The sequence below is a fragment of the Cherax quadricarinatus genome, chromosome 38 (genome assembly GCF_038502225.1).
Source record: "Cherax quadricarinatus isolate ZL_2023a chromosome 38, ASM3850222v1, whole genome shotgun sequence".
Taxonomy (NCBI): domain Eukaryota; kingdom Metazoa; phylum Arthropoda; class Malacostraca; order Decapoda; family Parastacidae; genus Cherax; species Cherax quadricarinatus.
The window spans coordinates 17,412,090-17,439,008 of NC_091329.1; the positions used below are offsets into that span (position 1 = coordinate 17,412,090).

Sequence of the window (26,919 nt, forward strand, 5' to 3'; positions counted from 1 at the left end):
AGTCTGTGTTAAATTTAAAAATGCCATAAAACAAAAAAAAATCAATTTAAAATTCTCTACAATCCTATAAGAAAAAATATTTAATTTTCCTGATATTCACAGTAATGTCAGGAAGTCAATGTTCAGTCACAGGATCGTCACGAAGTGGAGTTAGCATGACGACCAAGTGGTGTAGGCAGCGCCAATATGTTGTTTAAAGAACAGGTATGAGAACGCCCACAAAGCTAGAAAAGAGTAAATCTGACAAGTGGTAAGAGGTAACCATAAACAAGCGAGTGCACACATACTACAATACCTTACCTTCGGCAGCAGTAAATCTGGAGGCATCAGTGGGTTTGGGTGCTGGAGCAATGCTGGAGAGCTCAACCACGAAAGGGTGTTGACTGGTCACATATGAAGGGCAGAGAGATATGGTCGAGTAGGGAGGTGGAAGGAGCATCTCATCCGTGGGTAAGAAGAAGGCTATCACTTCTACATCTGACGGTAGCTGCCTGGAACAACAATCAATTTATGTTTAATGCTAAATATAATTATTTGTTTTTAAGTGCCGGATTAAAATAGAAAGGGGAGGGGAAAAACTGGGGTTCTTTCCTCGGAAATTCCACAAAGAAAGGCCTCCGCAATGAAGAGATTCCCCCACAAACAAGGGCACCGGCTACAAAATAGGCGTTTAGAAACAGGGTTCAGGGCACAAAAATATGTGATGATTCTTGATAAAACAAACACACACACACATACTGAAGCTGAAGTTTTAGGGACGGGGGGGATTTCCAAGTAGTTGCTTACACTGGGGCTCCAAGAGTAACTGGTGAATGGTATGCCAGAAACTCAGCTGGTGCTTGACTTAAGCGGAAAGAATCTATACAACATAATCCACATTATATTTAACTAACACGTGCTGAGAACTTGTACTGAGTAATAATTTATTGGGGTAATCGAAGAGTTGAATTTCCCGGTCTGCGTTCAAACACAGATCCCTCCACTGTACTGCTAATGTTTTTAGTACACCAACAGTCTCTCACTGAAGAAGGGTGACCTCCCCCTCCCTCCCTCCTCCTCCTCCCCAAAAAACACATTTGCATCATCCACTCAACAGCTGTCTTGCGAGAAGTACTACGCAGATATCACATTCCAAATGACCCTCAAATCTACAACGTCCCAAGTAGGGGATCGCTGGAAATTCCTAACAAAAGCCAGGGTCTTAAACCTCTCGTGGGAGGGAATTGGCTTTAATACTGGAGAAGGGGTCTTGTTCCAAAAAATTGGAAACCTTTCTACTTCGATCAAATATGAGTACCTGTCTTCCTGCCTATTATCCAGACGCTGTATGACCTTATGGGTTAAGCGCTTCCACCCTATTAATATTTATTAATTTCTTTCATGTAAACCTAATATATTTTGGTACAATTATACTTAAGTAATGGGGTAATAATATACCACAGGATGTGATGAAATAACAGTGGAGGTGACAGTGAGGATAATGGTGACAGCGATTGTAATGGTGATAGAAACAGTGATAAAGACCTTGATGATGGTAGTGTTGGTGACAGTGGTAATGATTATAATGGTAAAAGTAGTGGTAGTAGAAGCGACTGTAATGGTGGAAATAATCATTATATTGGTAGTGGATACGATAATTACTGATGGTGGTAGTGGTAGTGATGATTGTGGTCTTGGTAGTAATACTGTAATGGTAGTTAGTGGTGGGGGTGGTGGTGATGACTAATGGTGGTAGTAAAGGTGGAAATAATGAGCGTGATGATAGTAGTGATCATGACTATGACAGTGGTGGTGTTAATTGTGGTGAGAACGGTGCTAAAGAGTAGTGTTATTTTTGGGAGCTGGAGAAGCTAGCAGATGATGGGGGCTGAGGTTGCCCTGGATGGTGATGCTGATGGTGTTACCCACCTGGTGATGGTGAAAGTGATGGTGTTGGGGGCTGGGAGGGTGGCCACCATGTTGACGTGTGGCGTATAGCAGGGCCACACGGTAAGGAACCTCACCCAGTTACACTGCCTCAAAACACCACCACTACTCGTGTTGGAGCCGCTGCTGCTGCTGCTGCTGCTGCTGCTGTTCGTGGTAGTCGTCACTGAGACTCCGAGAGGACGACTACTCCAGCGGTCGTAGCAACCCCAGTTGTAGCGAGGCTGTGGATCGTCCCAAAAAATATGTAGCATGAAAAAACGGCCCAGCAGAGTCCGGTGAAGGGCTCTTGATCCAAAGAATTGGATGTACCCTCCTTTTCCTTGGATCGAAACTGATCGCTTCCCATTTCCCAAGACACTGCTGTGATCCCCTATGGATTTAACGCTTCCCAATAAATAACACTATTAATAACAGTATTATTATTTTTTTTATCATCACACTGGCCGATTCCCACCAAGGCAGGGTGGCCCGAAAAAGAAAAACTTTCACCATCGTTCACTCCATCACTGTCTTGCCAGAAGGGTGCTTTACACTACAGTTTTTAAACTGCAACATTAACACCCCTCCTTCAGAGTGCAGGCACTGCACTTCCCATCTCCAGGACTCAAGTCCGGCCTGCCGGTTTCCCTGAACCCCTTCATAAATGTTACTTTGCTCACACTCCAACAGCACGTCAAGTATTAAAAACCATTCGTCTCCATTCACTCCTATCAAACACGCTCACGCACGCCTGCTGGAAGTCCAAGCCCCTCGCACACAAAACCTCCTTTACCCCCTCCCTCCAACCTTTCGTAGGCCGACCCCTACCCCGCCTTCCTTCCACTACAGACTGATACACTCTTGAAGTCATTCTGTTTCGCTCCATTCTCTCTACATGTCCGAACCACCTCAACAACCCTTCCTCAGCCCCCTGGACAACAGTTTTGGTAATCCCGCACCTCCTCCTAACTTCCAAACTACGAATTCTCTGCATTATATTCACACCACACATTGCCCTCAGACATGACATCTCCACTGCCTCCAGCCTTCTCCTCGCTGCAACATTCATCACCCATGCTTCACACCCATATAAGAGCGTTGGTAAAACTATACTCTCATACATTCCCCTCTTTGCCTCCAAGGACAAAGTTCTGTCTCTCCACAGACTCCTAAGTGCACCACTCACCCTTTTCCCCTCATCAATTCTATGATTCACCTCATCTTTCATAGACCCATCCGCTGACACGTCCACTCCCAAATATCTGAATACATTCACCTCCTCCATACTCTCTCCCTCCAATCTGATATCCAATCTTTCATCACCTAATCTTTTTGTTATCCTCATAACCTTACTCTTTCCTGTATTCACTTTCAATTTTCTTCTTTTGCACACCCTACCAAATTCATCCACCAATCTCTGCAACTTCTCTTCAGAATCTCCCAAGAGCACAGTGTCATCAGCAAAGAGCAACTGTGACAACTCCCACTTTATGCGTGATTCTTTATCTTTTAACTCCACGCCTCTTGCCAAGACCCTCGCATTTACTTCTCTTACAACCCCATCTATAAATATATTAAACAACCACGGTGACATCACACATCCTTGTCTAAGGCCTACTTTTACTGGGAAATAATTTCCCTCTTTCCTACATACTCTAACTTGAGCCTCACTATCCTCGTAAAAACTCTTCACTGCTTTCAGTAACCTACCTCCTACACCATACACCTGCAACATCTGCCACATTGCCCCCCTATCCACCCTGTCATACGCCTTTTCCAAATCCATAAATGCCACAAAGACCTCTTTAGCCTTATCTAAATACTGTTCACTTATATATTTCACTGTAAACACCTGGTCCACACCCCCCCTACCTTTCCTAAAGCCTCCTTGTTCATCTGCTATCCTGTTCTCCGTGTTACTCTTAATTCTTTCAATAATAACTCTACCATACACTTTGCCACAACAGTAATAATTATAACAGTAATAATTAAAAAAAGAGGTCAATAAGTTACAGTGAGGTCTAGTGTCATGAGTGATGCTTAAGAACCTAAGCCATAAAAACTTTGAATATTATTTTTTCATTATATATGCATTTATCCCTGTCAGTCTGAAATATTCGAAACTGGGATATTTCAGGAGTAGAAATAAATACTTATTCGTTCATTATTAAGCATCTCTGTGTATATGCATATTTTACTTGTATCATATTGGTTTTGTGAAGTAAGAGACGTCTTCAGCAATATGAACACGAAGCGATTAGTAATTACTGTCATGTCAAGCAGATTATTGGCTATAAAGCTACTAAATTATTAGGTAAAAATATTAGAAAACCTTAATTGGTCACTACGCTCGAGACGAATTTTGGGATGCAAGTGAGGAGTAGTGAAAATCAGTGAGCTAGCAGCTTGCTAGTAGCCCCCTCCCTTAGCCATGCTGGTGTAGGTTTCTGCATGAGAGGTGCGGGTTTTTCTTGGATTTACCGGTAAACCTTTCCCCTTTCACGTCCTTTCGAGAGTAGGCTAGCTTGGAAGGTCACTGATGTAACTCCCCAGGCCAAGTTGTCCCAGTCTGGGCATTACCAGTATTATAAGCAATGGTTGTTTACTGCTGTAGTTAAGATTAATAGACAAGATCAGGTCTCTATACTCGCATTATATATATACATTAATATATGAACATCAAAATGGTATACAATACCGACAGGTTGGTAGGTAAGACACATAGGCAACAGTTAGGCAACTTTATTCCGTTAAAATGGTATAAAATACCGACAGGTTGTTAGGTAAGACACATATGCAACAGTTAGGTATCTTTAATATGAAACGTTTCGCCTACACAGTAGGCTTCTTCAGTCGAGTACAGAAAAGTTGATAGAAGCAGAAGATACTTGAAGACGATGTAATCAGTCCATCACCCTTAAAGTTTTGAGGTGGTCAGTCCCTCAGTCTGGAGAAGAGCATTGTTCCATAGTATGAAACGATATCGTTTCATACTATGGAACAATGCTCTTCTCCAGACTGAGGGACTGACCACCTCAAAACTTTAAGGGTGATGGACTGATTACATCGTCTTCAAGTATCTTCTGCTTCTATCAACTTTTCTGTACTCGACTGAAGAAGCCTACTGTGTAGGCGAAACGTTTCGGAATAAAGTTGCCTAACTGTTGCCTTTGTGTCTTACCTACATTAATATATATATATATATATATATATATATATATATATATATATATATATATATATATATATATATATATATATATACACTGAACAGTTCGGAAACAGGCGAAATTCTGGGATTTCGGTGAATGGCTGAAGTACTATGTATTTTGACTGTGTACAGGTTCTAATCCTACTGTGGACTATGAGATAAATATATATATATATATATATATATATATATATATATATATATATATATATATATATATATATATATATATATATATGTCGTGCCGAATTGGTAAAATTAGTCAGCAAGAACGCATTTAAAATTAAGTCCTTTCTAAAATATTCTCTTATATGTTTAAAGATATACATTTTTTCATTTGTTTTAATGTAAAAACTAATAATTTTGTAACACGAGAACCTTAGAAAACTTACCTAACCTCCTTATAACGAGCTAAATTTAATTTAGCTTAATCCAACTAAATATATTTTAGATAAGTTTACAATAATTTAATGAAAACAAACACAAGGAATTATATTTTTTTTCGTTAGGTTCAGAATGATTTTTGCGAAATTATTGCATACACAAAGTTTTTTCTTTTTCGGGCCACTCTACCTTGGCGGGAAACAGCTGATGTGTTAATAAAAAAAAATAAAATATTTAATTAATAAAATATTTAAATGAATAAACAGAAAAATGGACGGGAGACGCGAACCGCGGTCCCGAAACTGAGCGTTCCAACTGCACTAACACAAAAAGAAAGCTTAAGCTTAGGTAAGGGAATCAGAACAATTTGTTAATATATTTAAGATCTGCCTCTCACGGTCTATCCTTGAAAAGTATAAATAATATAAGAACATAAGAAAGGAGGAACACTGCAGCAGGCCTGTTGGCCCATACTAGGCAGGTCCTTTACAATTCATCCCACTAACAAAACATTTGCCCAACCCAATTTTCAATGCTACCCAAGAAATAAGCTCTGATGTGCAAGTCCCACTCAAATCCAACCCCTCCCACTCATGTACTTATCCAACCTAAATTTGAAACTACTCAAAGTCCCAGCCTCAATAACCCGACTAGGTAGACTGTTCCACTCATCAACTACCCTATTTCCAAACCAATACTTTCCTGTGTCCTTTCTAAATCTAAACTTATCTAGTTTAAATCCATTACAGTAATATCGCTGGTAAGTAAAATATTTGTAATATGACTTATATATAAAACAATGGTAATATTGCTCGTCCTTTTTCCACTCGAAACGTTATGACTTAATAATTGTGACAAAACATCCCTAGCATGAGTTTCACTCAGCAGAAAATGATTTACTAGGCGAACCAAAATATTTAGGATAGTGGCTGCCCGTGTTACAAAGTTAGGCATTAAATGGACGTCTATCATCAACCTGTGGAGAGAATGTTATTACTTACGATATCTTCATGATGTTAAGGCAAGTTACTGATAACCTGTATGATGAACCTGTATAATCTTAGCTACACTAAGATTATTCAGTCTCATTGTGCCTGTTTTTTCATTGTACTTATCCCCATGGAACAACCCGATACATTTGAAAGAATGATGCTCTATATATAATGTTATAGAAACAGACATCAACTATATGGTTTTATGAAGAACCGAAAATGAGGATAACTATTATGCCGCTTTTCTCACTATAACATAAAAAAATGCTAAGATTGGCTAAATTATCTTAGAGCTGTTGCTGACTACAATCCAGCTTTTATGAAAACGTACGAGTAATGTCAATGATATACTTATTTCATACTAGATCCTTAATTGATTATGCTGCATGTACGTAAACATTAGCTAAGGAAAACTATCTCCGGCCCTTACATCATCTCCATTTACCGCGTTCCCTTGTCCCCCTACACCGCCTTCACAGGCAACTATATCCCGTGACACCTCTACTCCCTGCGGGATCGCCTCCGTCCTTCAAGAAGTTCCCACGTCTCTCGGAGGAGTTTAGGTTCGCCTGGGCCGCGGATCAGGTGATTGAGGTGCCACAGCGAATCTTCCGCCTCACTTGTTCCACGTCTTTATTGTGTGCGTCGCCCAGCCTCCGGCGGTAACGTGAGCGGTTATAATACCCTCGCCAGCGGCAGCAGTAACAGTAGCAGCAGTAGTAACAGTGGCAGAAGTAACATCAACATTAGCAGCAGCAGTATAAACATAAGCAGTAGTAACGACAGGAATAACAGTGTCACCAGCAGCATCAGTAATGGTAACAGAGCTAGGAATATTAGGAAAGTACTGGCGACAGTAATAACAGTGCATACAGCAGCAGCAATGGTTCTAGCAGCCGTAGTAACAGCAGTGAGGTTGGTTCATATCTGGTAGATTTTGTGGGTGCATGTTAAGAGTTGTGTCTACCTGTAGTCAACAACATGGTGTCATTTCTCCCCAGGCTCGGTCACAGACCTGGTCAGTTAGGCTACTAGTGCTGGCATCGCGCAACCCAACGTAAACACCACAACCCGAATGTGAGGAACTTAACAAGTTCCTCCTAACGACATTAGGCGCTTGTTGTCTGTCAATTACCATGAACTCATTAAAGATTAAGTCCTTTCTAAAATTTCTCTTATACATTTAAAGATTTATTTTTTAATTTATGTTAATATATGAATTAATAATTTTGTACCAAAAGAACCTTAGGAAACTCACCTAGCCTTATTATAACAAGCGCAATTTAATTTAGCCTAATCCAACTAAATATATTTTATATAAGTTTACAATATTTCAATAATAAACAATAATTTAATAAACAAAGATTGATGGTAGCTAGTGGCCAAATCCCACAGCTGACATCTGTGACTTACTACTGTGTATAAAGCACCTGGTCATACAGAGCATTTTGGGGAAATTAGGTCAATTTTCTCCCAAGGATGTGACCCACACCAGTCGACTAACACCCAGGTACCTATTTTACCGATAGGTGAACAGGGACAGCAGCAGGTATTCCTAATATTTCCACCCGCACCGGGGATCGAATCACGGACCTCAAAGTGTGATCTGAGTGCACTAGCAATCGAGCTACAGGACACTTATCTGCAGCTACCAGTAACATCCGCTAATTGCACTCCTCGAAGCATGCCGCATTAAACGCTTCAGTATCATATAGTGCGGAGAAAATGGCAGGAAAAAGTGTTTGATCCAAAGAAGGAGAGGGTAGTCAAGAGCTTTACAGCAACATCCAGGTATCTTCCTACCCCTACCGTGAAGCCTCATGCACCCCATACAACACAATTAGGACAGTAGTAGCTATTCCCTAGATCTCAGTTTACTGGAAAATCTGTTCCAGGCTAGAAACCTCTTGGGTACAGGGATGCTCGGGGAGTGGGAAGAGTTCAGTGTAGGGTGAATATGTAACCTAAGCTGGGTACTTGGCTGGAGGGTGGGGGGACAGAACCCATAGCCTCACCACCCCAACCTTTAATGATCCCAGGTGACCACAAAGGTGTTAAGTATCATGCTGGGAAAGTCTATCAGAAGTGATTTCGTGGATAGGATGACTTTCCTTGCTCATTGTGAGGTTTCAATGTTCATGATTCAACTTCTGCACTAGTTACACAGATGAGGCTGCAGTACTTAGGAAGACAAACGTGTGCTCTTGCTTGTCGTATTTAAAAGCCTCTTGGGTTATTTGCCTTCCCACCCTCTTCACTCAAATCCATATTCTACTTCTATATACTGCCAAGAAACTCGTATATTTTCTTGCTGCATCTATTATTTAAAGAGAACACTACTAATATGTACAAGTGCAAAATTTTGAAAGATCCACACTTGTTCTAGCTATGTGGATAGCTAAAATATAGTTTTTATACCACAAGAGACAGCAAATATTAGGTTACCAGTTTCTTTATCAACTAACTTGCATTTGGTATACATTCATCCATCATAAGGACACTCATCCATCATAAGGACATTCATCCATCATAAGGACACTCATCCATCATAAGGACATTCATCCATCATAAGGACATTCATCCATCATAAGGACATTCATCCATCATAAGGACATTCATCCATCATAAGGACATTCATCCATCATAAGGACTTTCATCCATCATAAGGACATTCATCCATCATAAGGACACTCATCCATCATAAGGACATTCATCCATCATAAGGACTTTCATCCATCATAAGGACATTCAACCATCATAAGGACATTCATCCATCATAAGGACACTCATCCATCATAAGGACACTCATCCATCATAAGGACACTCATCCATCATAAGGACACTCATCCATCATAAGGACACTCATCCATCATAAGGACACTCATCCATCATAAGGACACTCATCCATCATAAGGACACTCATCCATCATAAGGACATTCATCCATCATAAGGACACTCATCCATCATAAGGACACTCATCCATCATAAGGACACTCATCCATCATAAGGACACTCATCCATCATAAGGAAATTCAAGCAAGCCAAATTAAAGCTCTAATCCACAGTTGGGTTCATCATCCTATCTTCTGTAATTATACTGTTTAATTTTAATAAATCACGTGCCTATGAATGAACTTTAGATATTTTATTTGTGAGTATATATATATGTCGTGCCGATTAGGTAAAATTGGTCAATTAGCAAGAACTCATTTAAAATTAAGTTCTAAAATTTTCTCTTATGCATTTAAAGATATATTTTTTTATGTTAACGTAAAAATTAATAATTTTGTACCAAGAGAACCATTTGAAAACTAACCTAACCTTATTATAACAAGCGCAATTAAATTTAGCCTAATCCAGATAAATACATTTTAGATAAGTTTACAATAATTTAATAATAAACAAACACAATGGAGTATATTTTTCATCGTTAGGTTCAGAATGATTTTTTGCGAAATTGCATACATAAATTTTCGCTTGCCTTATTCGGCAAGAAGAGAGTTGCCATTTAAGCCAAAATCACAAGTTTTACCTATTCGGCACGATATATATATATATATATATATATATATATATATATATATATATATATATATATATATATATTATTTTTTTTTTTTTTTTATTATCACACTGGCCGATTCCCACCAAGGCAGGGTGGCCCGAAAAAGAAAAACTTTCACCATCATTCACTCCATCACTGTCTTGCCAGAAGGGTGCTTTACACTACAGTTTTTAAACTGCAACATTAACACCCCTCCTTCAGAGTGCAGGCACTGTACTTCCCATCTCCAGGACTCAAGTCCGGCCTGCCGGTTTCCCTGAATCCCTTCATAAATGTTACTTTGCTCACACTCCAACAGCACGTCAAGTATTAAAAACCATTTGTCTCCATTCACTCCTATCAAACACGCTCACGCATGCCTGCTGGAAGTCCAAGCCCCTCGCACACAAAACCTCCTTTACCCCCTCCCTCCAACACTTCCTAGGCCGACCCCTACCCCGCCTTCCTTCCACTACAGACTGATACACTCTTGAAGTCATTCTGTATCGCTCCATTCTCTCTACATGCCCGAACCACCTCAACAACCCTTCCTCCGCCCTCTGGACAACAGTTTTGGTAATCCCGCACCTCCTCCTAACTTCCAAACTACGAATTCTCTGCATTATATTCACACCACACATTGCCCTCAGACACGACATCTCCACTGCCTCCAGCCTTCTCCTCGCTGCAACATTCATCACCCACGCTTCACACCCATATAAGAGCGTTGGTAAAACTATACTCTCATACATTCCCCTCTTTGCCTCCAAGGACAAAGTTCTTTGTCTCCACAGACTCCTAAGTGCACCACTCACTCTTTTTCTCTCATCAATTCTATGATTCACCTCATCTTTCATAGACCCATCCGCTGACACGTCCACTCCCAAATATCTGAATACGTTCACCTCCTCCATACTCTCTCCCTCCAATCTGATATTCAATCTTTCATCACCTAATCTTTTTGTTATCCTCATAACCTTACTCTTTCCTGTATTCACCTTTAATTTTCTTCTTTTGCACACCCTACCAAATTCATCCACCAATCTCTGCAACTTCTCTTCAGAATCTCCCAAGAGCACAGTGTCATCAGCAAAGAGCAGCTGTGACAACTCCCACTTTGTGTGTGATTCTTTATCTTTTAACTCCACGCCTCTTGCCAAGACCCTCGCATTTACTTCTCTTACAACCCCATCTATAAATATATTAAACAACCACGGTGACATCACACATCCTTGTCTAAGGCCTACTTTTACTGGGAAAAAATTTCCCTCTTTCCTACATACTCTAACTTGAGCCTCACTATCCTCGTAAAAACTCTTCACTGCTTTCAGTAACCTACCTCCTACACCATACACTTGCAACATCTGCCACATTGCCCCCCTATCCACCCTGTCATACGCCTTTTCCAAATCCATAAATGCCACAAAGACCTCTTTAGCCTTATCTAAATACTGTTCACTTATATGTTTCACTGTAAACACCTGGTCCACACACCCCCTACCTTTCCTAAAGCCTCCTTGTTCATCTGCTATCCTATTCTCCTATCCTATTATATATATATATATATATATATATATATATATATATATATATATATATATATATATATATAATGTCGTGCCGAATAGGCAGAACTTGCGATCTTGGCTTAAATAGCAACACTCATCTTGCCATATAGGACAATTGAAAATTTGTGTATGCAATAATTTCGCCAAAATCATTCTGAACCTAACGAAAAAAACATATTTCACTGTGTTTGTTTAGTATTAAATTATTGTAAACAAATCTAAAATATATTTAGTTGGGTTAGGCTAAAATAAATTGCGCTTGTTATAATAAGGTTAGGTAAGTTTTCTAAGTTCCTTTTGGTGCAAAATTATAATTTTTACATGAACATTAATGAAAAAATATATCTTTAAACGTATAAGAGAAAATTTTAGAAAGGACTTAATTTTAAATATGAGTTCTTGCTAACTGACCAGTTTTACATATTCGGCACGACATTATCTATATATATATATATATATATATATATATATATATATATATATTTATATATATATATATATATATTATATGCACAAACAGAGTTAAGAGGCATTAAAGGTCCCGATATCTAGAGCCATCGAAAGCACACTGTACGGGTGACCCACCAACCTAACACCGTAATTCTGTCACCTATTACCTGACATCACATACCTTTACCTCCTCACTTTATAATGTGTTGACTGATAAAAGTGGGACACAGTTTGGCATTAAATGAAGGTTTACTCTGCCGTGTCCTCTGAGAATATTTGTCTCCTGTTAAAACACAGGTTAACACCCGCTGGAGGGAAGGCATCTTCCAAGGACAACTTATTGTCTTACATCAACAACTTTGCTCTATAAGAGCAATTTAATAGTTTATAAGACAATGTTAATGAATCGGTAGCTAACAGTGATTTATAAACGACTTAATAACTTGCATTGTTTTATTAACGACTTAATAACATGCATTGTTTTATAAACGACTTAAAAGCTTCTGGGGGGACTGCAGCTCTGCAGCTCCTATGGACGAGCCGCTACTGTTAGTAACCCCCTGCACCTCCACCTATTGTGACTGGAAAAATACAATGAACGATGATGATTATAACCCAGAGAGATATGAACTTTAATTGCGAGAAATGTTAAATTAACATTCTCTTAAACAGTGTGTTAAAATTATTACTCTAGTGTCACACTCACAACATTCAAATTAGTTATTTGTATTTTGTATAAATTTGTACTCTAGAGATGCTGCACTAATGTTAAACTGAACACTGTATATGATATTTATACCCCGTGTGTTAATTTTAACCCAATAAAATGTGCCAGAAACTATTTTATAATTTTCATATCTTGAACTGATGTTAATAATATCCATGAGTTAGCTCACTTATACTTCACTAATGTTAATAATATCCATGAGTTAGCTCACTTATACTTCACTAATGTTAATAATATCCATGAGTTAGCTCACTTATACTTCACTAATGTTAATAATATCCATGAGTTAGCTCACTTATACTTCACTAATGTTAATAATATCCATGAGTTAGCTCACTTATACTTCACTAATGTTAATATCCATGAGTTAGCTCACTTATACTTCACTAATGTTAATATCCATGAGTTAGCTCACTTATACTTCACTGATGTTAATATCCATGAGTTAGCTCACTTATATTTCACTGATGTTATTTTTTATATAAAATTTCACCCCATGAATAAGCAGTATTTATACTTTTAGAGAGACACAGTAATCATTTTAACGAAACACACTGAAAAAACATTTAACATTTGAATAAATTAAATATATTACGATAATTCAAGTATATTTTACACTTAATTTGGAACATTAAGACTTCGGTCAGTTTTTTTTTTTTTTTACAAATTAACTGTTCGTTATAAATTATAACTTATAGGTGTTATATGTTAAGTATATAAGGTTATATTATTTTATACACTACGTGATTACACGTTTTTATACAAGGGTTACACACACACACACACACACACACACACACACACACACACACACACACACACACACACACATAGGAACGCATATACTACAGGCCTAGTGTCTAATCGACATGTGCCTAGGACAAAATGGTAACTAACACACACACAAGAACTGCCAGTGAAGAGTGCACACACACGAGGTTGCAGACCTCGCTCAAAGAGATAAAGGGAGTGAGAATATCGTTAACTATATCGCCGGAGAAACACGACCGAATAACCTCTATAGCCATTGCTCGTTTGAGTCACGAAACTTTAACAATGCGATTGCAAACAAATCATGGAACGGGTGGGGCTTAAACCCGTGGCCAGTGAGTCCTACAACTGACAGGCCAGTGCGTTAACCATTCAGGCGAGTGGTTAACGCACTGTGAATTGAATTGCTCGTTTGGCAAATCTAAGACTAGGTTTAAGAGTCATTCGTGACTATTTGCACAACGTACGTTGGGTCAATCACGGCGTTTGCAGCAACAACATTGAATCCACACCTGATGAAGCATGTTAAGAAAGTGGAAAAGGTGCAGAAGTATTCAACAAGGTTAGTTCTAGTGATAAGCGGTATGAGCCACCAGGAAAGAAAATTGAAACTACACCACAAGATTAGAGGAAGTAAGAATCAAAGAAGAAATGATAACATAAAATCCTTAGAGGAACTGATAGGCAGACGGGAATAGACTGAGAGGCGGGAAATAAGTGGGTACAGTTGAATATTAAAGGCATAGACGAGTCGTAAGAATGCCAGGTAGCACTTCTTCAGCCTCAGGGTAGTCAAGAAATGAAATGACTTGAATGAAGAAGTGGTTGAGGCAGACTTGAGAAATAGATTTAATATTAGATATGTCAGGGCAGGAGTGAGTCTGGCAAGCGCTAAGCTGAGAACAGGGCCAGGAGCTAAGACTTCAATAAATTGTGAGTACATATAGGTGAGTACATACGTGAGGAGACGCAAACATATACTGAATTCTCTGCATGTGCGGGAGCTTATTGTCCACCAGTTCCCTGTGTATGGACTGTGAGGAATGTGGAATGAAATTATCTACGAGTGGTAGAGAAAAATCAAGAGAGGGTTTACAGCTGATTCCTGCGAGGAAAATATTTGTAGAGATTCTCGCAGTGTCTGCCTCTCCGTCTGTCTTACTGTTCATGTCTGTCTGCCTTCCTCTCTCCTTCCCTCCTTGACTTTCTCTCTCTCTCTCTCTCTCATAGTATTTTTCTATCTGTCTCGCTCTCTTCTTTATAGTAGACGATCAGTCCATCCTAAGAGAACTGTGGATTTTATTACAATGTGATACCTTCGAAAATGTAGTTCTCGAATTGTCAGGACGGTATATAGATTTCAGTGCATCTTCATCGTCTTCCTACGTGGCCTCCGAAACATGTGAATCACGCAGGCATGTCACAGATATAAGCTCTTGGAAGCTGGATACCTTAAGTCGAAATATTATCTTTGCCATCATCTAATTTGTCAGTACTCTTAAATACTGTGATCAAAACTGCCCTCAATAACCTAGAATATTGTCTCTGAGCTTCCCAATTTAACCCTTGTTTCCGCATTGTCTTAACATTCCTCTTTTTTTCAAGAAGAAACATTCATTCTGAAGCGGCATTTTTCATTTATTAACTGGTAATTTTTGCTTCGTTTACTTTAAACTAATCTAGAAAAAACGTGTATTATATTCGCAGATATCAAATATCATGCAGTACCTAGGAAGGGGGAGGTAAAGAGGCTTCATCTGAGGAAGTAGAGGGTTGCTTCATGTGTCTGCACCAGCATTATGCTATCATGGGATCCCTTTCTTGAAGGCAAAAACGTGCAGAGAAGATATATAAAATCAGTATACATAAAATAAAAGGTGCCTCTTACGATGCGATGACTTGTGTTTACGAATCGATGACGAAACATGAAGGTTAATTAAAGGAAATATTCCAGTGTGTGTTGGCACCAATTAAGGACCGGCATGGTAAGTATGCCTGTCATCTCTCTCTCTCTGTATATACTGTGTGTGTGTGTGTGTGTGTGTGTGTGTGTGTGTGTGTGTGTGTGTGTGTACGTACTCACCTAATTGTACTCACCTAATTGTGGTTGCAGGGGTCGAGACTCAGCTCCTGGCCCCGCCTCTTCACTGATCGCTACTGGATCCTCTCTCTCACTGCTTCCTGAGCTTTGTCATACCTCTTCTTAAAACTATGTATGGTTCCTGCCTCCACTACTTCACTTGCTAGGCTATTCCACTTGCTGACAACTCTATGACTGAAGAAATACTTCCTAACGTCCCTGTGACTCGTCTGAGTCTTCAGCTTCCAGTTGTGACCCCTTGTCCCTGTGTCCCCTCTCTGGAACATCCTATCTCTGTCCACCTTGTCTATTCCCCGCAGTATCTTGTATGTCGTTATTATGTCTCCCCTGACCCTTCTGTCCTCCAGTGTCGTCAGTCCGATTTCCCTTAACCTTTCCTCGTACGACATTCCCATGAGCTCTGGGACTAGCCTTGTTGCAAACCTTTGTACTTTCTCTAACTTCTTGACGTGCTTGACAAGGTGTGGGTTCCAGACTGGTGCTGCATACTCCAGTATGGGCCTAACATACACAGTGTACAGTGTCTTGAACGATTCCTTATTAAGGTATCGGAACGCTATTCTCAGGTTTGCCAGGCGCCCGTATGCTGCAGCGGTTATTTGGTTGATGTGTGCCTCCGGTGATGTGCTCGGTGTTATGGTCACCCCAAGGTCTTTCTCCCTGAGTGAGGTCTGTAGTCTTTGTCCACCTAGCCTATACTCTGTCTGCGGTCTTCTTTGCCCCTCCCCAATCTTCATGACTTTGCATTTGGCTGGATTGAATTCGAGAAGCCAGTTGCTGGACCACATGTCCAGCCTGTCCAGGTCTCTTTGCAGTCCTGCCTCATCCTCGTCCGATTTAATTCTTCTCATCAACTTCACGTCATCTGCGAACAGGGACACTTCAGAGTCTATTCCTTCCATCATGTCGTTCACATATATCGAAAATAGCACTGGTCCTAGAACTGACCCTTGTGGGACCCCGCTCGTAACAGGCTCCCACTGTGATACCTCTTCACGTACCATGACTCGTTGCTGCCTCCCTGTCAGGTATTCCCTTATCCATTGCAGTGCCCTCCCTTTTACGTGCGCCTGATCCTCCAGCTTCTGCACTAATCTCTTGTGGGGAACTGTGTCAAAGGCCTTCCTGCAGTCTAGGAAAACGCAATCTACCCACCCCTCTCTCTCGTGTCTTACTTCTGTTACCTTGTCATAAAACTCCAGGAGGTTTGTGATACAAGATTTGCCTTCCATGAACCCATGCTGGTTTTCATTTATAATCTTGTTCCTTTCCAGGTGTTCGACCACTCTTCTCCTGATAATCTTCTCCATGACTTTGCATACAATACATGTCAGAGACACAGGTCTGTAGTTTAGTGCCTCGTTTCTGTTTCCTTTCTTAAATATGGGGACTACATTAGCTGTCTTCCATTTCTCAGGTAGTTGCCCAGTTTCAAGGGATGTGTTGAAGATTGTGGTTAGAGGCACGCACAGCATCTCTGCTCCTTCTCTAAGGACCCATGGGGAGATGTCCGGTCCCATCGCCTTTGAGGTGTCAAGGTCACTTAAGAGCTTCTTCACCTCCTCCTCAGTTGTTCGTATGTCATTCAACACTTGTTGGTATATTCCCTCTTGATGTTCCCTTCTGTGCTGTCTTCCCACAGCCCTTCCTGTCTCTACTGTAAAAACTTCCTTAAATCTCCTGTTCAGCTCCTCACATACCTCCTGATCATTTCTTGTGAGTTCTCCACCTTCTGTCCTTAATCTGATCACCTGGTCTTTGACTGTTGTCTTCCTCCTGATGTGGCTATACAACAGTTTCGGGTCAGTCTTGATTCTCGATGCTATGTCATTTTCATAATGTCGCTGGGCCTCCCTCCTTACCTGTGCGTACTCATTCCTGGCTCTGCGACTGATCTCCCTATTTTCGTGTGTTCTCTGCCTTCTGTACTTTTTCCATTCTCTATTGCATTTTGTTTTTGCCTCCTTACACCGTCGGGTAAACCAGGGGCTCATTCTGGTCTTCCCGTTGTTACTGTTGCCCTTGGGAATAAACCTTTCCACTGCCTCCTTGCATTTTCTTGTTACATATTCCATCATTTCATTTACTGGCTTTCCTGCCAGTTCTCTGTCCCACTGGACCTCCCGCAGGAAGTTCTTCAACCCTATGTAGTCCCCTCTTTTATAGTCAGGCTTTTCCCATTCAACTCCTGTTATTCTCTCCACTTGCAGCTCTACTATGTATTCAAAGCACAGAACCACGTGGTCGCTAGCTCCTAGGGGACTCTCATACTTGATGTCCTCAATATGTGAGCTGCCCAGGGTGAACACAAGGTCCAATCTTGCTGGTTCATCCTCCCCTCTCACTCTGGTAGTGTCCTTAACATGTTAGTGCACGAGGTTTTCCAGCACCACGTCCAACATCCTGGCTCTCCATGTTTCGGGACCCCCATGTGGCTCCAGGTTTTCCCAGTCAATCTCCCTGTGGTTGAAATCCCCCATAACCAGCAACTTTGCTCTGCTGGAGTGAGCTCTTCTTGCCACCTCAGCAAGTGTGTCCACCATTGCTCTGTTGCTCTCTTCATATTCCTCTCTTGGCCTCCTGCAGTTCTGTGGTGGATTATACATCACTGCAATGACCACTTTGTGTTCCCCAGACTGAAGTGTACCTGCTATGTAGTCTTTCTCCCGTCTCATCTATTCCTTCCATTTTCTTGAATTTCCATCTGTTTTTTACGAGCAGAGCAACCCCACCTCCCCCCCTGCCCCTTCTATCTTTCCTCATGATCTGGTATCCTGGTGGGAAGATTGCATCTGTTATTGTCTCCATGAGTTTTGTTTCTGTAACTGCTATGATGTCTGGGGACTTCTCATTGATTCTTTCTTGCCATTCCTCATGTTTATTCGTTAATCCATCTGCATTTGTGTACCAAACCTTCAACTTCTGTTCTAATACTGTAACTGTGGTGCGGGGGGTGGAAACAGAGGGATTGGTGTGTGATGGTTGGTTTGGATTGTTCAGTTGCCTTGGGGGTGTCGTGGCTGGAGTCCTTCTGCAGGTGTTTCTGGGGCATGCGCTTGTCCTTCCATTTGATCCTGGATTATTCTGCTCTCCTTTTTCATTTCCTCCCATTTCTCCTTTCGTTTTTGAACTCTCTCTTTCATTGTCTTCCTTTCGTCCTGTGTTCTGTCTCGATCGAGGTACACACTCCGGAACTCCTGCTTGCCTCTCAGCCGTGCTTTCTCCTGCAGGATCATGGTTCGGGTTGATTCTGCCTTGAAAATTACTTTGAGAGGCCGATTCCTTTTCTTTGTGAACCACCCAATTCTCCGAAAATTTGCCACCTGGGTCATGTCCCCCTCGCCTATCACCTTCATATCTTCAATCGCTTTTTTCTCCTCCTGCTTTCTTTCATCATAAGTGTGTGTGTGTGTGTGTGTGTGTGTGTGTGGTGTATGTGTATGTGTCTGTATTTGTGTATGCATATGTGTATGTGTGCTTCCGTATGTATGTTTAACTTCTTTGTGCTTATTAATTTATGTGGGGAACGCTGAACCCGTTGGAGTTAGACAACGTCTACTGAAATAAGAGACAATCAGATTCGTCTAGAAATCAATGTTGCATCATACATTAGCTCGTCGACATGTCCATTCCTGCCATAAGACTCTGTTTTCTTAAGAAAGATTGGACTACCCTAAAATTCGGTTACAATTTTTTTTTATTTTATTTTGCACCAGTCCTAACCTAGGAACCTAGATTAGCCCACCCTAGCATCCTAACCTAGCCTAGGAACCTAACTAAATAAACTAACCCAGCAATCTGACCTAACCAAGCAGTCTAATTTAGCCATGCAGCCTAACCTACCTAAGCAACCGAATTTAACCTACATGGAGTCGCTTCCAGAGGTCACCGCCTCCATGGCTCGGTTCCAGACCAGGCCGCCTGGTCTGGTGTCCACCGCTATTGGTATCCGCCGCCCGCAATCCACGGTAAGCACCACGATCTGGTTGATCAGGATTTGTTCTGTGGAATCTGTCGACTTCCATCTTGAAGACTGTTAGTAATCTACCACATGCGTGAAAGGTTCTGAAAAATCGTGTTCCCCGTTTTCCTTCAGATGTATCCTGTAGGTTGGTCCTAGGTAGTAGGTTGGTAAACAGCAACCACCCAGGGAGGTACTACCGCCCTGCCAAGTGAGTGTACAACGAAAACCTGTAATTGTTTTACATGATGGTAGGATTACTGGTGTCTTTTGTCTGTCTCATAAACATGCAAGATTTCAGGTATGTCTTGCTACTTCTACTTACACTTAGGTCACACTACACATACATGTACAAGCATATATATATATACACACCTCTCTGGGTATTCTTCTATTTTCTTTCTAGTTCTTGTTCTTGTTTATTTCCTCTTATCTCCATGGGGGAGTGGAACATAATTCTTCCTCCGTAAGCCATGCGTGTTGTAAGAGGCGACTAAAATGCCGGGAGCAAGGGGCTAGTAACCCCTTCTCCCGTATAAATTACTAAATTTAAGAGAAACTTTCGTTTTTCTTTTTGGGCCACCCTGCCTTTGTGGGATACAGCCCCTGTGTTGAAAGAAAGTATCCTGTACTGTTTGCCAAGACTCTTGTGCTCATTAGTAATATCGGTGTGCAGGTTTAGAACTAATCCCTCTAGTATTTTCCAGGTGTAGATCATGATGTATCTTTCTCACCTACTTTCTGATGAGTACAGTTCTTGGAGACTTCATGCGCTCCCAGTAATTCAGGCTACTGACTGAGTTTATATGAGCTATTAAGGATGTAAATTTTCCAGTTCATCAATTTCACCTGCCTTGAAAGGAACTGTTATTACACAGAAAATTTTCCAGCCTAAAGAGAGCGAGTAGCTTGAGTGTTATCACTGGCTTGTCATATCTTGTTTTCAAGGTTTTAGTTGTCCAACGTATTGCTTTTAAACTTAAATAGGTGACCCGATCAAACCAGCGTCCAGCTCATCCTAACTTCCACAGTTAAATACGTTGATTTTACACATACATTTACGAAAGATTTCTCGGTTAGGTTAGGCTGTCTTCTATCCATGAAAAATGTTCAAAAGAGAACTACAACCGAAAAAAAATATACGAATTTATTGTAATAAAAAGTTCTGCCGCTTAAACATAAATACATGAGAATTTTCACTGTTTAAGGTACCTTTATTAATCTCCCATTTGATTGTCTTTACGACAGTGAAATGATGTCTGATAAAGAGGACGAACTTCTCCATCAGTTCCCACGGATCAAACTTCTCATGGAATATGATCCAAAAGATTCCTGTTTTTTAACGTTGGTCTTTCCTGAGTTATCAGTCTTCCTTCATAATTCATTTTACCTTAAAATAAATCCGAAAAACGTGAATAATAAAGCTAGACGATATTTCTGTTCGTCTTGGGTCAGCGAGAGAGAAAGAACTGAAAAAGACCGTCTTGGGCCAACGCGAGATTAAGAAACGAGATGGACCATCTTAGGCCAGCGAAAGGCAAATAAATAGAAGGGCCGTCTTGGACCAGCGGGATGTAAATAAACAGGACAGGCCAAGTCACGCATTATTCTGTATTATTATTATAGCCATGGAGAGATGAACTCAATATAAGTTATAATAAACGACTCTAAATGAATAAAGAGATAGATGGATAGGTGGAGGTTTCTCTACCCTTCAGGATAGCCTGAGAGAGAGAGGCTCCTCCCCTCCTCTCTTTGAACCACCTGTCCTCAGTGTTCCAACGTTCAAGACATCCAAGCGGAGGTTCCTTCGCCCTCAGTGTTTCATTGTTTAGGACAACCAAGTGGAGGCTCCATTTCCATCAGTGTTCCAGCCTCCAGAACAAATTTGATAACGTAGAAAAAAATCACCCGGAAATGCAGTGAAAATTATGTAACGATTGTCGTCGACATTACTTCTTAGTACTCACCCCTCGTGTGTGTGTGTGTGTGTGTGTGTGTGTGTGTGTGTGTGTGTGTGTGTGTGTGTGTGTGTGTGTGTGTGTGTGTTTGTGTGTGTGTGTGTGTTTTACAGCCTGTCAAATGTACACGAGTGTTTACTTTTTTTAAAATTACACACAAACACATAATAAGACACATTAGCGTACACTTAGACTGACAATATTAACGGGCAACGGTTCGATATACTCGCCGCCCACATCTTCCTTACCGACCACACCCTTTCCCCCCACCCCTCGACACCCACTTCACCGCCCACAATCACACCACTGCCCTTCTTACCACCCACTATCCTCATCTTTAAATGCTTTGTGTAGACCATCATCATAACATTTTAAAACAAAGAGCTTGTTCTGTAAATCGAGTCTAACGTCATAAAATATCTATAATAGTCTTGGTCTGCAGTGCTGGTGCAAACTTACGCCAAGAGTCGTGAGAGAAACTTAATGACGCCAATGAAGAATAAGAGTCAAGAGTACCGAGGCTGTGACAAACTAATTTATAATTTAGATAGGACATCTTGTAAGATGTTTCGATCTATAGTGAACCATTATGAATTTGCTGCTGAGAACGCCAGTAGCGAGAGTCGCGCCTCTCACTACTGGGGTCTGGGGTTCCATTACCGGACAAGGCTACTGAGAGAACGTAGCAAATATGAAGGATTAATTCAGATTGAGGTTAGGTTAGGTGACAACTTGGATAAGAATATAAGAAGACAGCCGTGCGTAGATGAAAGACGCAAAGAATTCTGCATCAAGGCCGAGTGGAATCTGCGCAACGTTGAAACAAAGTGTTTGTTCGAAAGTAGCTGCGTAGTTTGCAGAATTGTGAGAGAATATTTGCCGTTCTGGGCGTGTTTGAGGATATTGTAGATATACATTTTTGTGATTATGTTATAGTTAAAGACTTTGTGATGATATTGTAGTTATTTGCTTGTGTGTTATTGTAGCTATAGGCTTGTGTGAGGATACCGTAGTTATAGGCTTGTGTGAGGATACCGTAGTTATAGGCTTGTGTGAGGATACCGTAGTTATAGGTTGTGTGAGGATACCGTAGTTATAGGCTTGTGTGAGGATACTGTCATACTGTAGTTATAAGATTTCTGGGAGGAACTCATCACAAATAGTATGTTCACATACGTTTAGCACAGGAAAAGAGTGCGCTGAACAATATCAATGAGAAACTGTGTATATCTCATAGGAAATGGAGATAAGAATAAACTTGGACGGCACAAGAACTGACATGACATGAAACACGAAGTAGTGGGGAATGTGGGATTGGTTCAATGAGTTTAAAGTTGACTACAAGAGTCATCGAGCAAATGAGGGTGAGACTAAACGAGAAACATGCTGCAGTATAAGAGGGTCATCGACTATACAAGGGTCAATCTACAGTATAAAAGGGGTCAATGAGTGCTTGAGCGGTAGACTGCGGTACAAGGTCATTGACTACACGAGGGTTAGACTTCGATACAGGAAGGTAATTGACAACACATGGGCAAGACTACGGTACAAGTCATTGACTATACGAGGGCAAAACTACGGTACAGGAAGATCATTGACTACACGAGAGCAAGACTACGATGCAAGGTCATTGTCTACACGAGGGTTAATTATTAAGGCTGTAAGTCACCTGTATTTCACCAATCACGAAAACTTTAAACACAAAAAATTTGATTTAAAGCAAACTCTCAGCACATATAGACCGACAGACTCACACCTCACGTTGTATATTTTTTTGTTTACTGAATACGGGGAAAACTTCGCTTATCCCACCACAAGTGAGAAGAGATATACTCAAAGCCAATTCCAGGATTCGGGAAAATTTAATTTTGCCTCCAAAGTGGCCACTTTATTGTGCACCATTTATCTATCCTTTGGACGGTAGCGCAAAGAGAATGCAGATGAAAGGAACTATGCTATAAAAGGAATAAGTAGGAGAACCTTTGTACTATTCACAAAATGTAATATATTTTGTTAAAAGCAAGAATGAGATATTTGCTTGTATGAGATACTTACGTGTATGAGATACTTGCGTGTATGAGATACTTGCTTTCGGGAATCTTAGTTTCACATGAGCTAATTATTCTTCAATAAGAGGAAAAGGAAATCTCGTTCCAACGGTGAAGACAGGCAAATGCTATGCCACAAATATTGTGTGTGTGACAAAGTCGAGCAGTACAATTCTTCAAGCACCGATACATTTTTAATAGGCACTTAATAATCCATTAAAGGGACATATGTTGAGCACACATGTCAACTGATTTGTCAGTGACGAATGCACTAACAGACGGAGGGTACTCACGTCGCAGGGGTGGAGGGGCGGAAGGGCGTGAAGGTAGTCTGTACGGAGGGTACCAGACGTAGGGGTGAAGGTTGTACCCTGGGAAAGGGTAGAGGCTGTTACCACCCTCAATGACCCCCCGGTAGAAGTCTCCTGGAGACGCATCTCCCGTGGCATCAACACACACGTCTCCATCACAGACTCCTGGTCGTAGTGCTCTTGATGTGATGGTAGTCTTGCAGCTTATGTGGCAACTCTTCTTGTCTGCACTTGGAAAAGTTCAACCGTTCTGATTCTCTGTTGAAGCTCGACTTTTTGATTCTCATATCTGTAAAAGTTTTTGTGTGCTAATGTCTTTGTGTGTGTGCGTATATATATATATATATATATATATATATATATATATATATATATATATATATATATATATATATATATATATATATATATATGTCGTGCCGAATAGGCAGAACTTGCGATCTTGGCTTAAATAGCAACGCTCATCTTGCCATATAGGACAAGCGAAAATTTGTGTATGCAATAATTTCACCAAAATCATTCTGAACCTAACGAAAAAAATATATTTCACTGTGTTTGTTTAGTATTAAATTATTGTAAACAAATCGAAAATATATTTAGTTGAGTTGGGCTAAAATAAATTGTTCTTGCTATAATAAGGTTAGGTAAGTTTTCTAAGATTCTTTGGGAGCAAAATTAAAAAATTTTACATTAACATTAATGAAAAAAATATATCTTTAAACGTATAAGAGAATTTTTTTAGAAAGGACTTAATTTTAAATGAGTTCTTGCTAAATGATCAGTTTTACATATTCGGCACGACATATATATATATATATATATATATATATATATATATATATATATATATATATATATATATATATATATATAATCAGAGAACTCTATAAATACATAATAGAAAGTACCTATATGGCAAGCAACATTATTTAATTATATACAGGTAAACTGAATTTTCTATATTTTTAAGCTCTGATCTCAGGTCCTGGGTGTTAGAGATGACAAGAATTAAAGTCGAGGTAAACAGAGCATTTGTTCAAAATTATAAAATCACAAGAATTTAATTATTGTTCCATAAGACGGATATACGTATTACACGGAGGCTTATTACAGGGAGGGTTATTAGAGGGAGGGTTATTAGAGGGAGGGTTATTAGAGGGAGGGTTATTATAGGGAGGGTTATTATAGGGAGGGTTATTATAGGGAGGGTTATTACATGGAGGGTTGTTACAGGGAAGCTTATTACAGGGAAAGTTATTACAGCGAGGCTTATTACGAGGAGGATTATTACAGGGAGGCTTATTACAGAGAGGCTTGTTACAGGGAGGCTTGTTACAGGGAGGCTTATTACAGGGAGGCTTATTACAGGGAGGCTTATTACAGGGAGGCTTATTACAGGGAAGCTTATTACAGGGAGGCTTATTACAGGGAGGCTTATTACAGGGAGGCTTATTACAGGGAAGATTATTACAGGGAAGATTATTACAGGGAGGGTTATTACAGGGAGGGCTATTACAGGGAGGGCTATTACAGGGAGGGCTATTACAGGGAGGGCTATTACAGGGAGGCTTATTACAGGGAGGCTTATTATAGGGAGAGTTATTACAGGGAGGATTATTACAGAGAGGCTTATTACAGGGAGAGTTATTGCAGGGAGGCTTATTACAAGGAGGGTTATTCTATAAAGACACCTTAATGCCCAAACATTGTAACCTGGAAGCCTGGTAAAGAACTACCGATATATTGCTAGGAAACAATTAGTAGATCTATAACTATAGTGAATATCTGAGCTTAGAGGTGAAGGAATTCTGTCTTCAAATTCAAAATATGAGAAAATTGTTAAAGAGTTAGTAAATTTTATTCAAAAGAAATCTGAGAGGATAATTCAAATATTTTTGAAAATTTCTTTATGGTAAAATTAGCATATACTGTAGTGATATTAACTGACTTAATATTATTACAGTAGGTAATGTATATAATTATTATGAAAACTAAGCGCTAATAGGTACTGTATAAGCTTATACATTCAAACATATTCAGGCAATAAAGAATATACCTGGAGGAAAAATTTGATAGTTCTGAGTCAGAATAAAATCAGTGTTTTGGATCAAGAGCCCTTCCCCGTCGTGTAATTATTCAGAAATGTCAGAAGCAAAATCGTTAATATTATTTTAGCTTGCTATATTTTTCATCAGTCATTATGCATATAAAGAATTAATATATCATTGAACATAACCTGTTAAATTATTCTGGCATAAGCTGTTTCATTTTAACATGAATATTGTTAGTTACAGATACATAAACTCAGAAAAACGCCTAACCTTCAAACAGTAATTTCGCCGAGTGTTCAGCCGGTAGCAGGAGGAATTAGCTGCCATCTTCCACACAAATACTTTTACCACAAATGCACAACAATGACGAACATGGAAATACTATTCCATTATTCCCGAAAGCGAGAGTGCAGTAGTTGTAGTAGTGATGATAGTAGCAGTAATAGTGGTGGTAGTGGGAGTTCTACAACGATTCTGGAGCCTTATAAGCAGCTCAACGCATAAACAGTTGCGCAATTTAGTTTGGGTAAAGAGGTGTATGTGGGTTGGCCACTCACACACCACTGACCATCCTTACCTGTATCAACCTCCCGCCCATCACCGCCCACCCCCTACCACCTCCTGCCCAGTTCAAGTGACGTAGCCACACCCCTTTCTCACTCTTCCCCGCCCCAACACTCAAAACTATATTAGTGACGTGTTGTCGTGATTGTTCTTAGTGTTGCTTGCTTACTTATTGCCAGAGGGGATAGTGCTTTCATTGATATTATTGGCTGCGCGACTGCCTGGTTAATTGAGCTTATGGCCAATAAATTACACTAGTCTTTAAGGTTGTATATAACCTGTTGAACACCATTCAAGAATGTTTTAATCCTTAAACCAAGGGATAAAACAAGCTCCTAGCGAATGTACAGAGAGATCCACACCCCA

General features: G+C 40.2%; 1 protein-coding gene across 2 annotated transcripts in view; it reads right to left on the reverse strand.

Moving 5' to 3' along the window:
* The window catches only part of LOC128693030 (uncharacterized), a 69,243-nt gene extending 42,666 nt beyond the window's left edge, over positions 1–26,577 (reverse strand). For both annotated transcript variants that reach the window (XM_070092141.1, XM_053782511.2), the window contains exons 1-4: positions 26,260–26,577; positions 23,921–24,227; positions 1,909–2,150; positions 301–491 (exon numbers count right to left, since the gene is read on the reverse strand). In XM_070092141.1, the coding sequence (XP_069948242.1) occupies positions 301–491; positions 1,909–2,150; positions 23,921–24,094 (607 nt within the window). In that variant the 5' untranslated portion in view covers positions 24,095–24,227; positions 26,260–26,577. The remainder of the gene's footprint in view (positions 1–300; positions 492–1,908; positions 2,151–23,920; positions 24,228–26,259) is intronic.
* Positions 26,578–26,919: the final 342 nt, after the last annotated feature.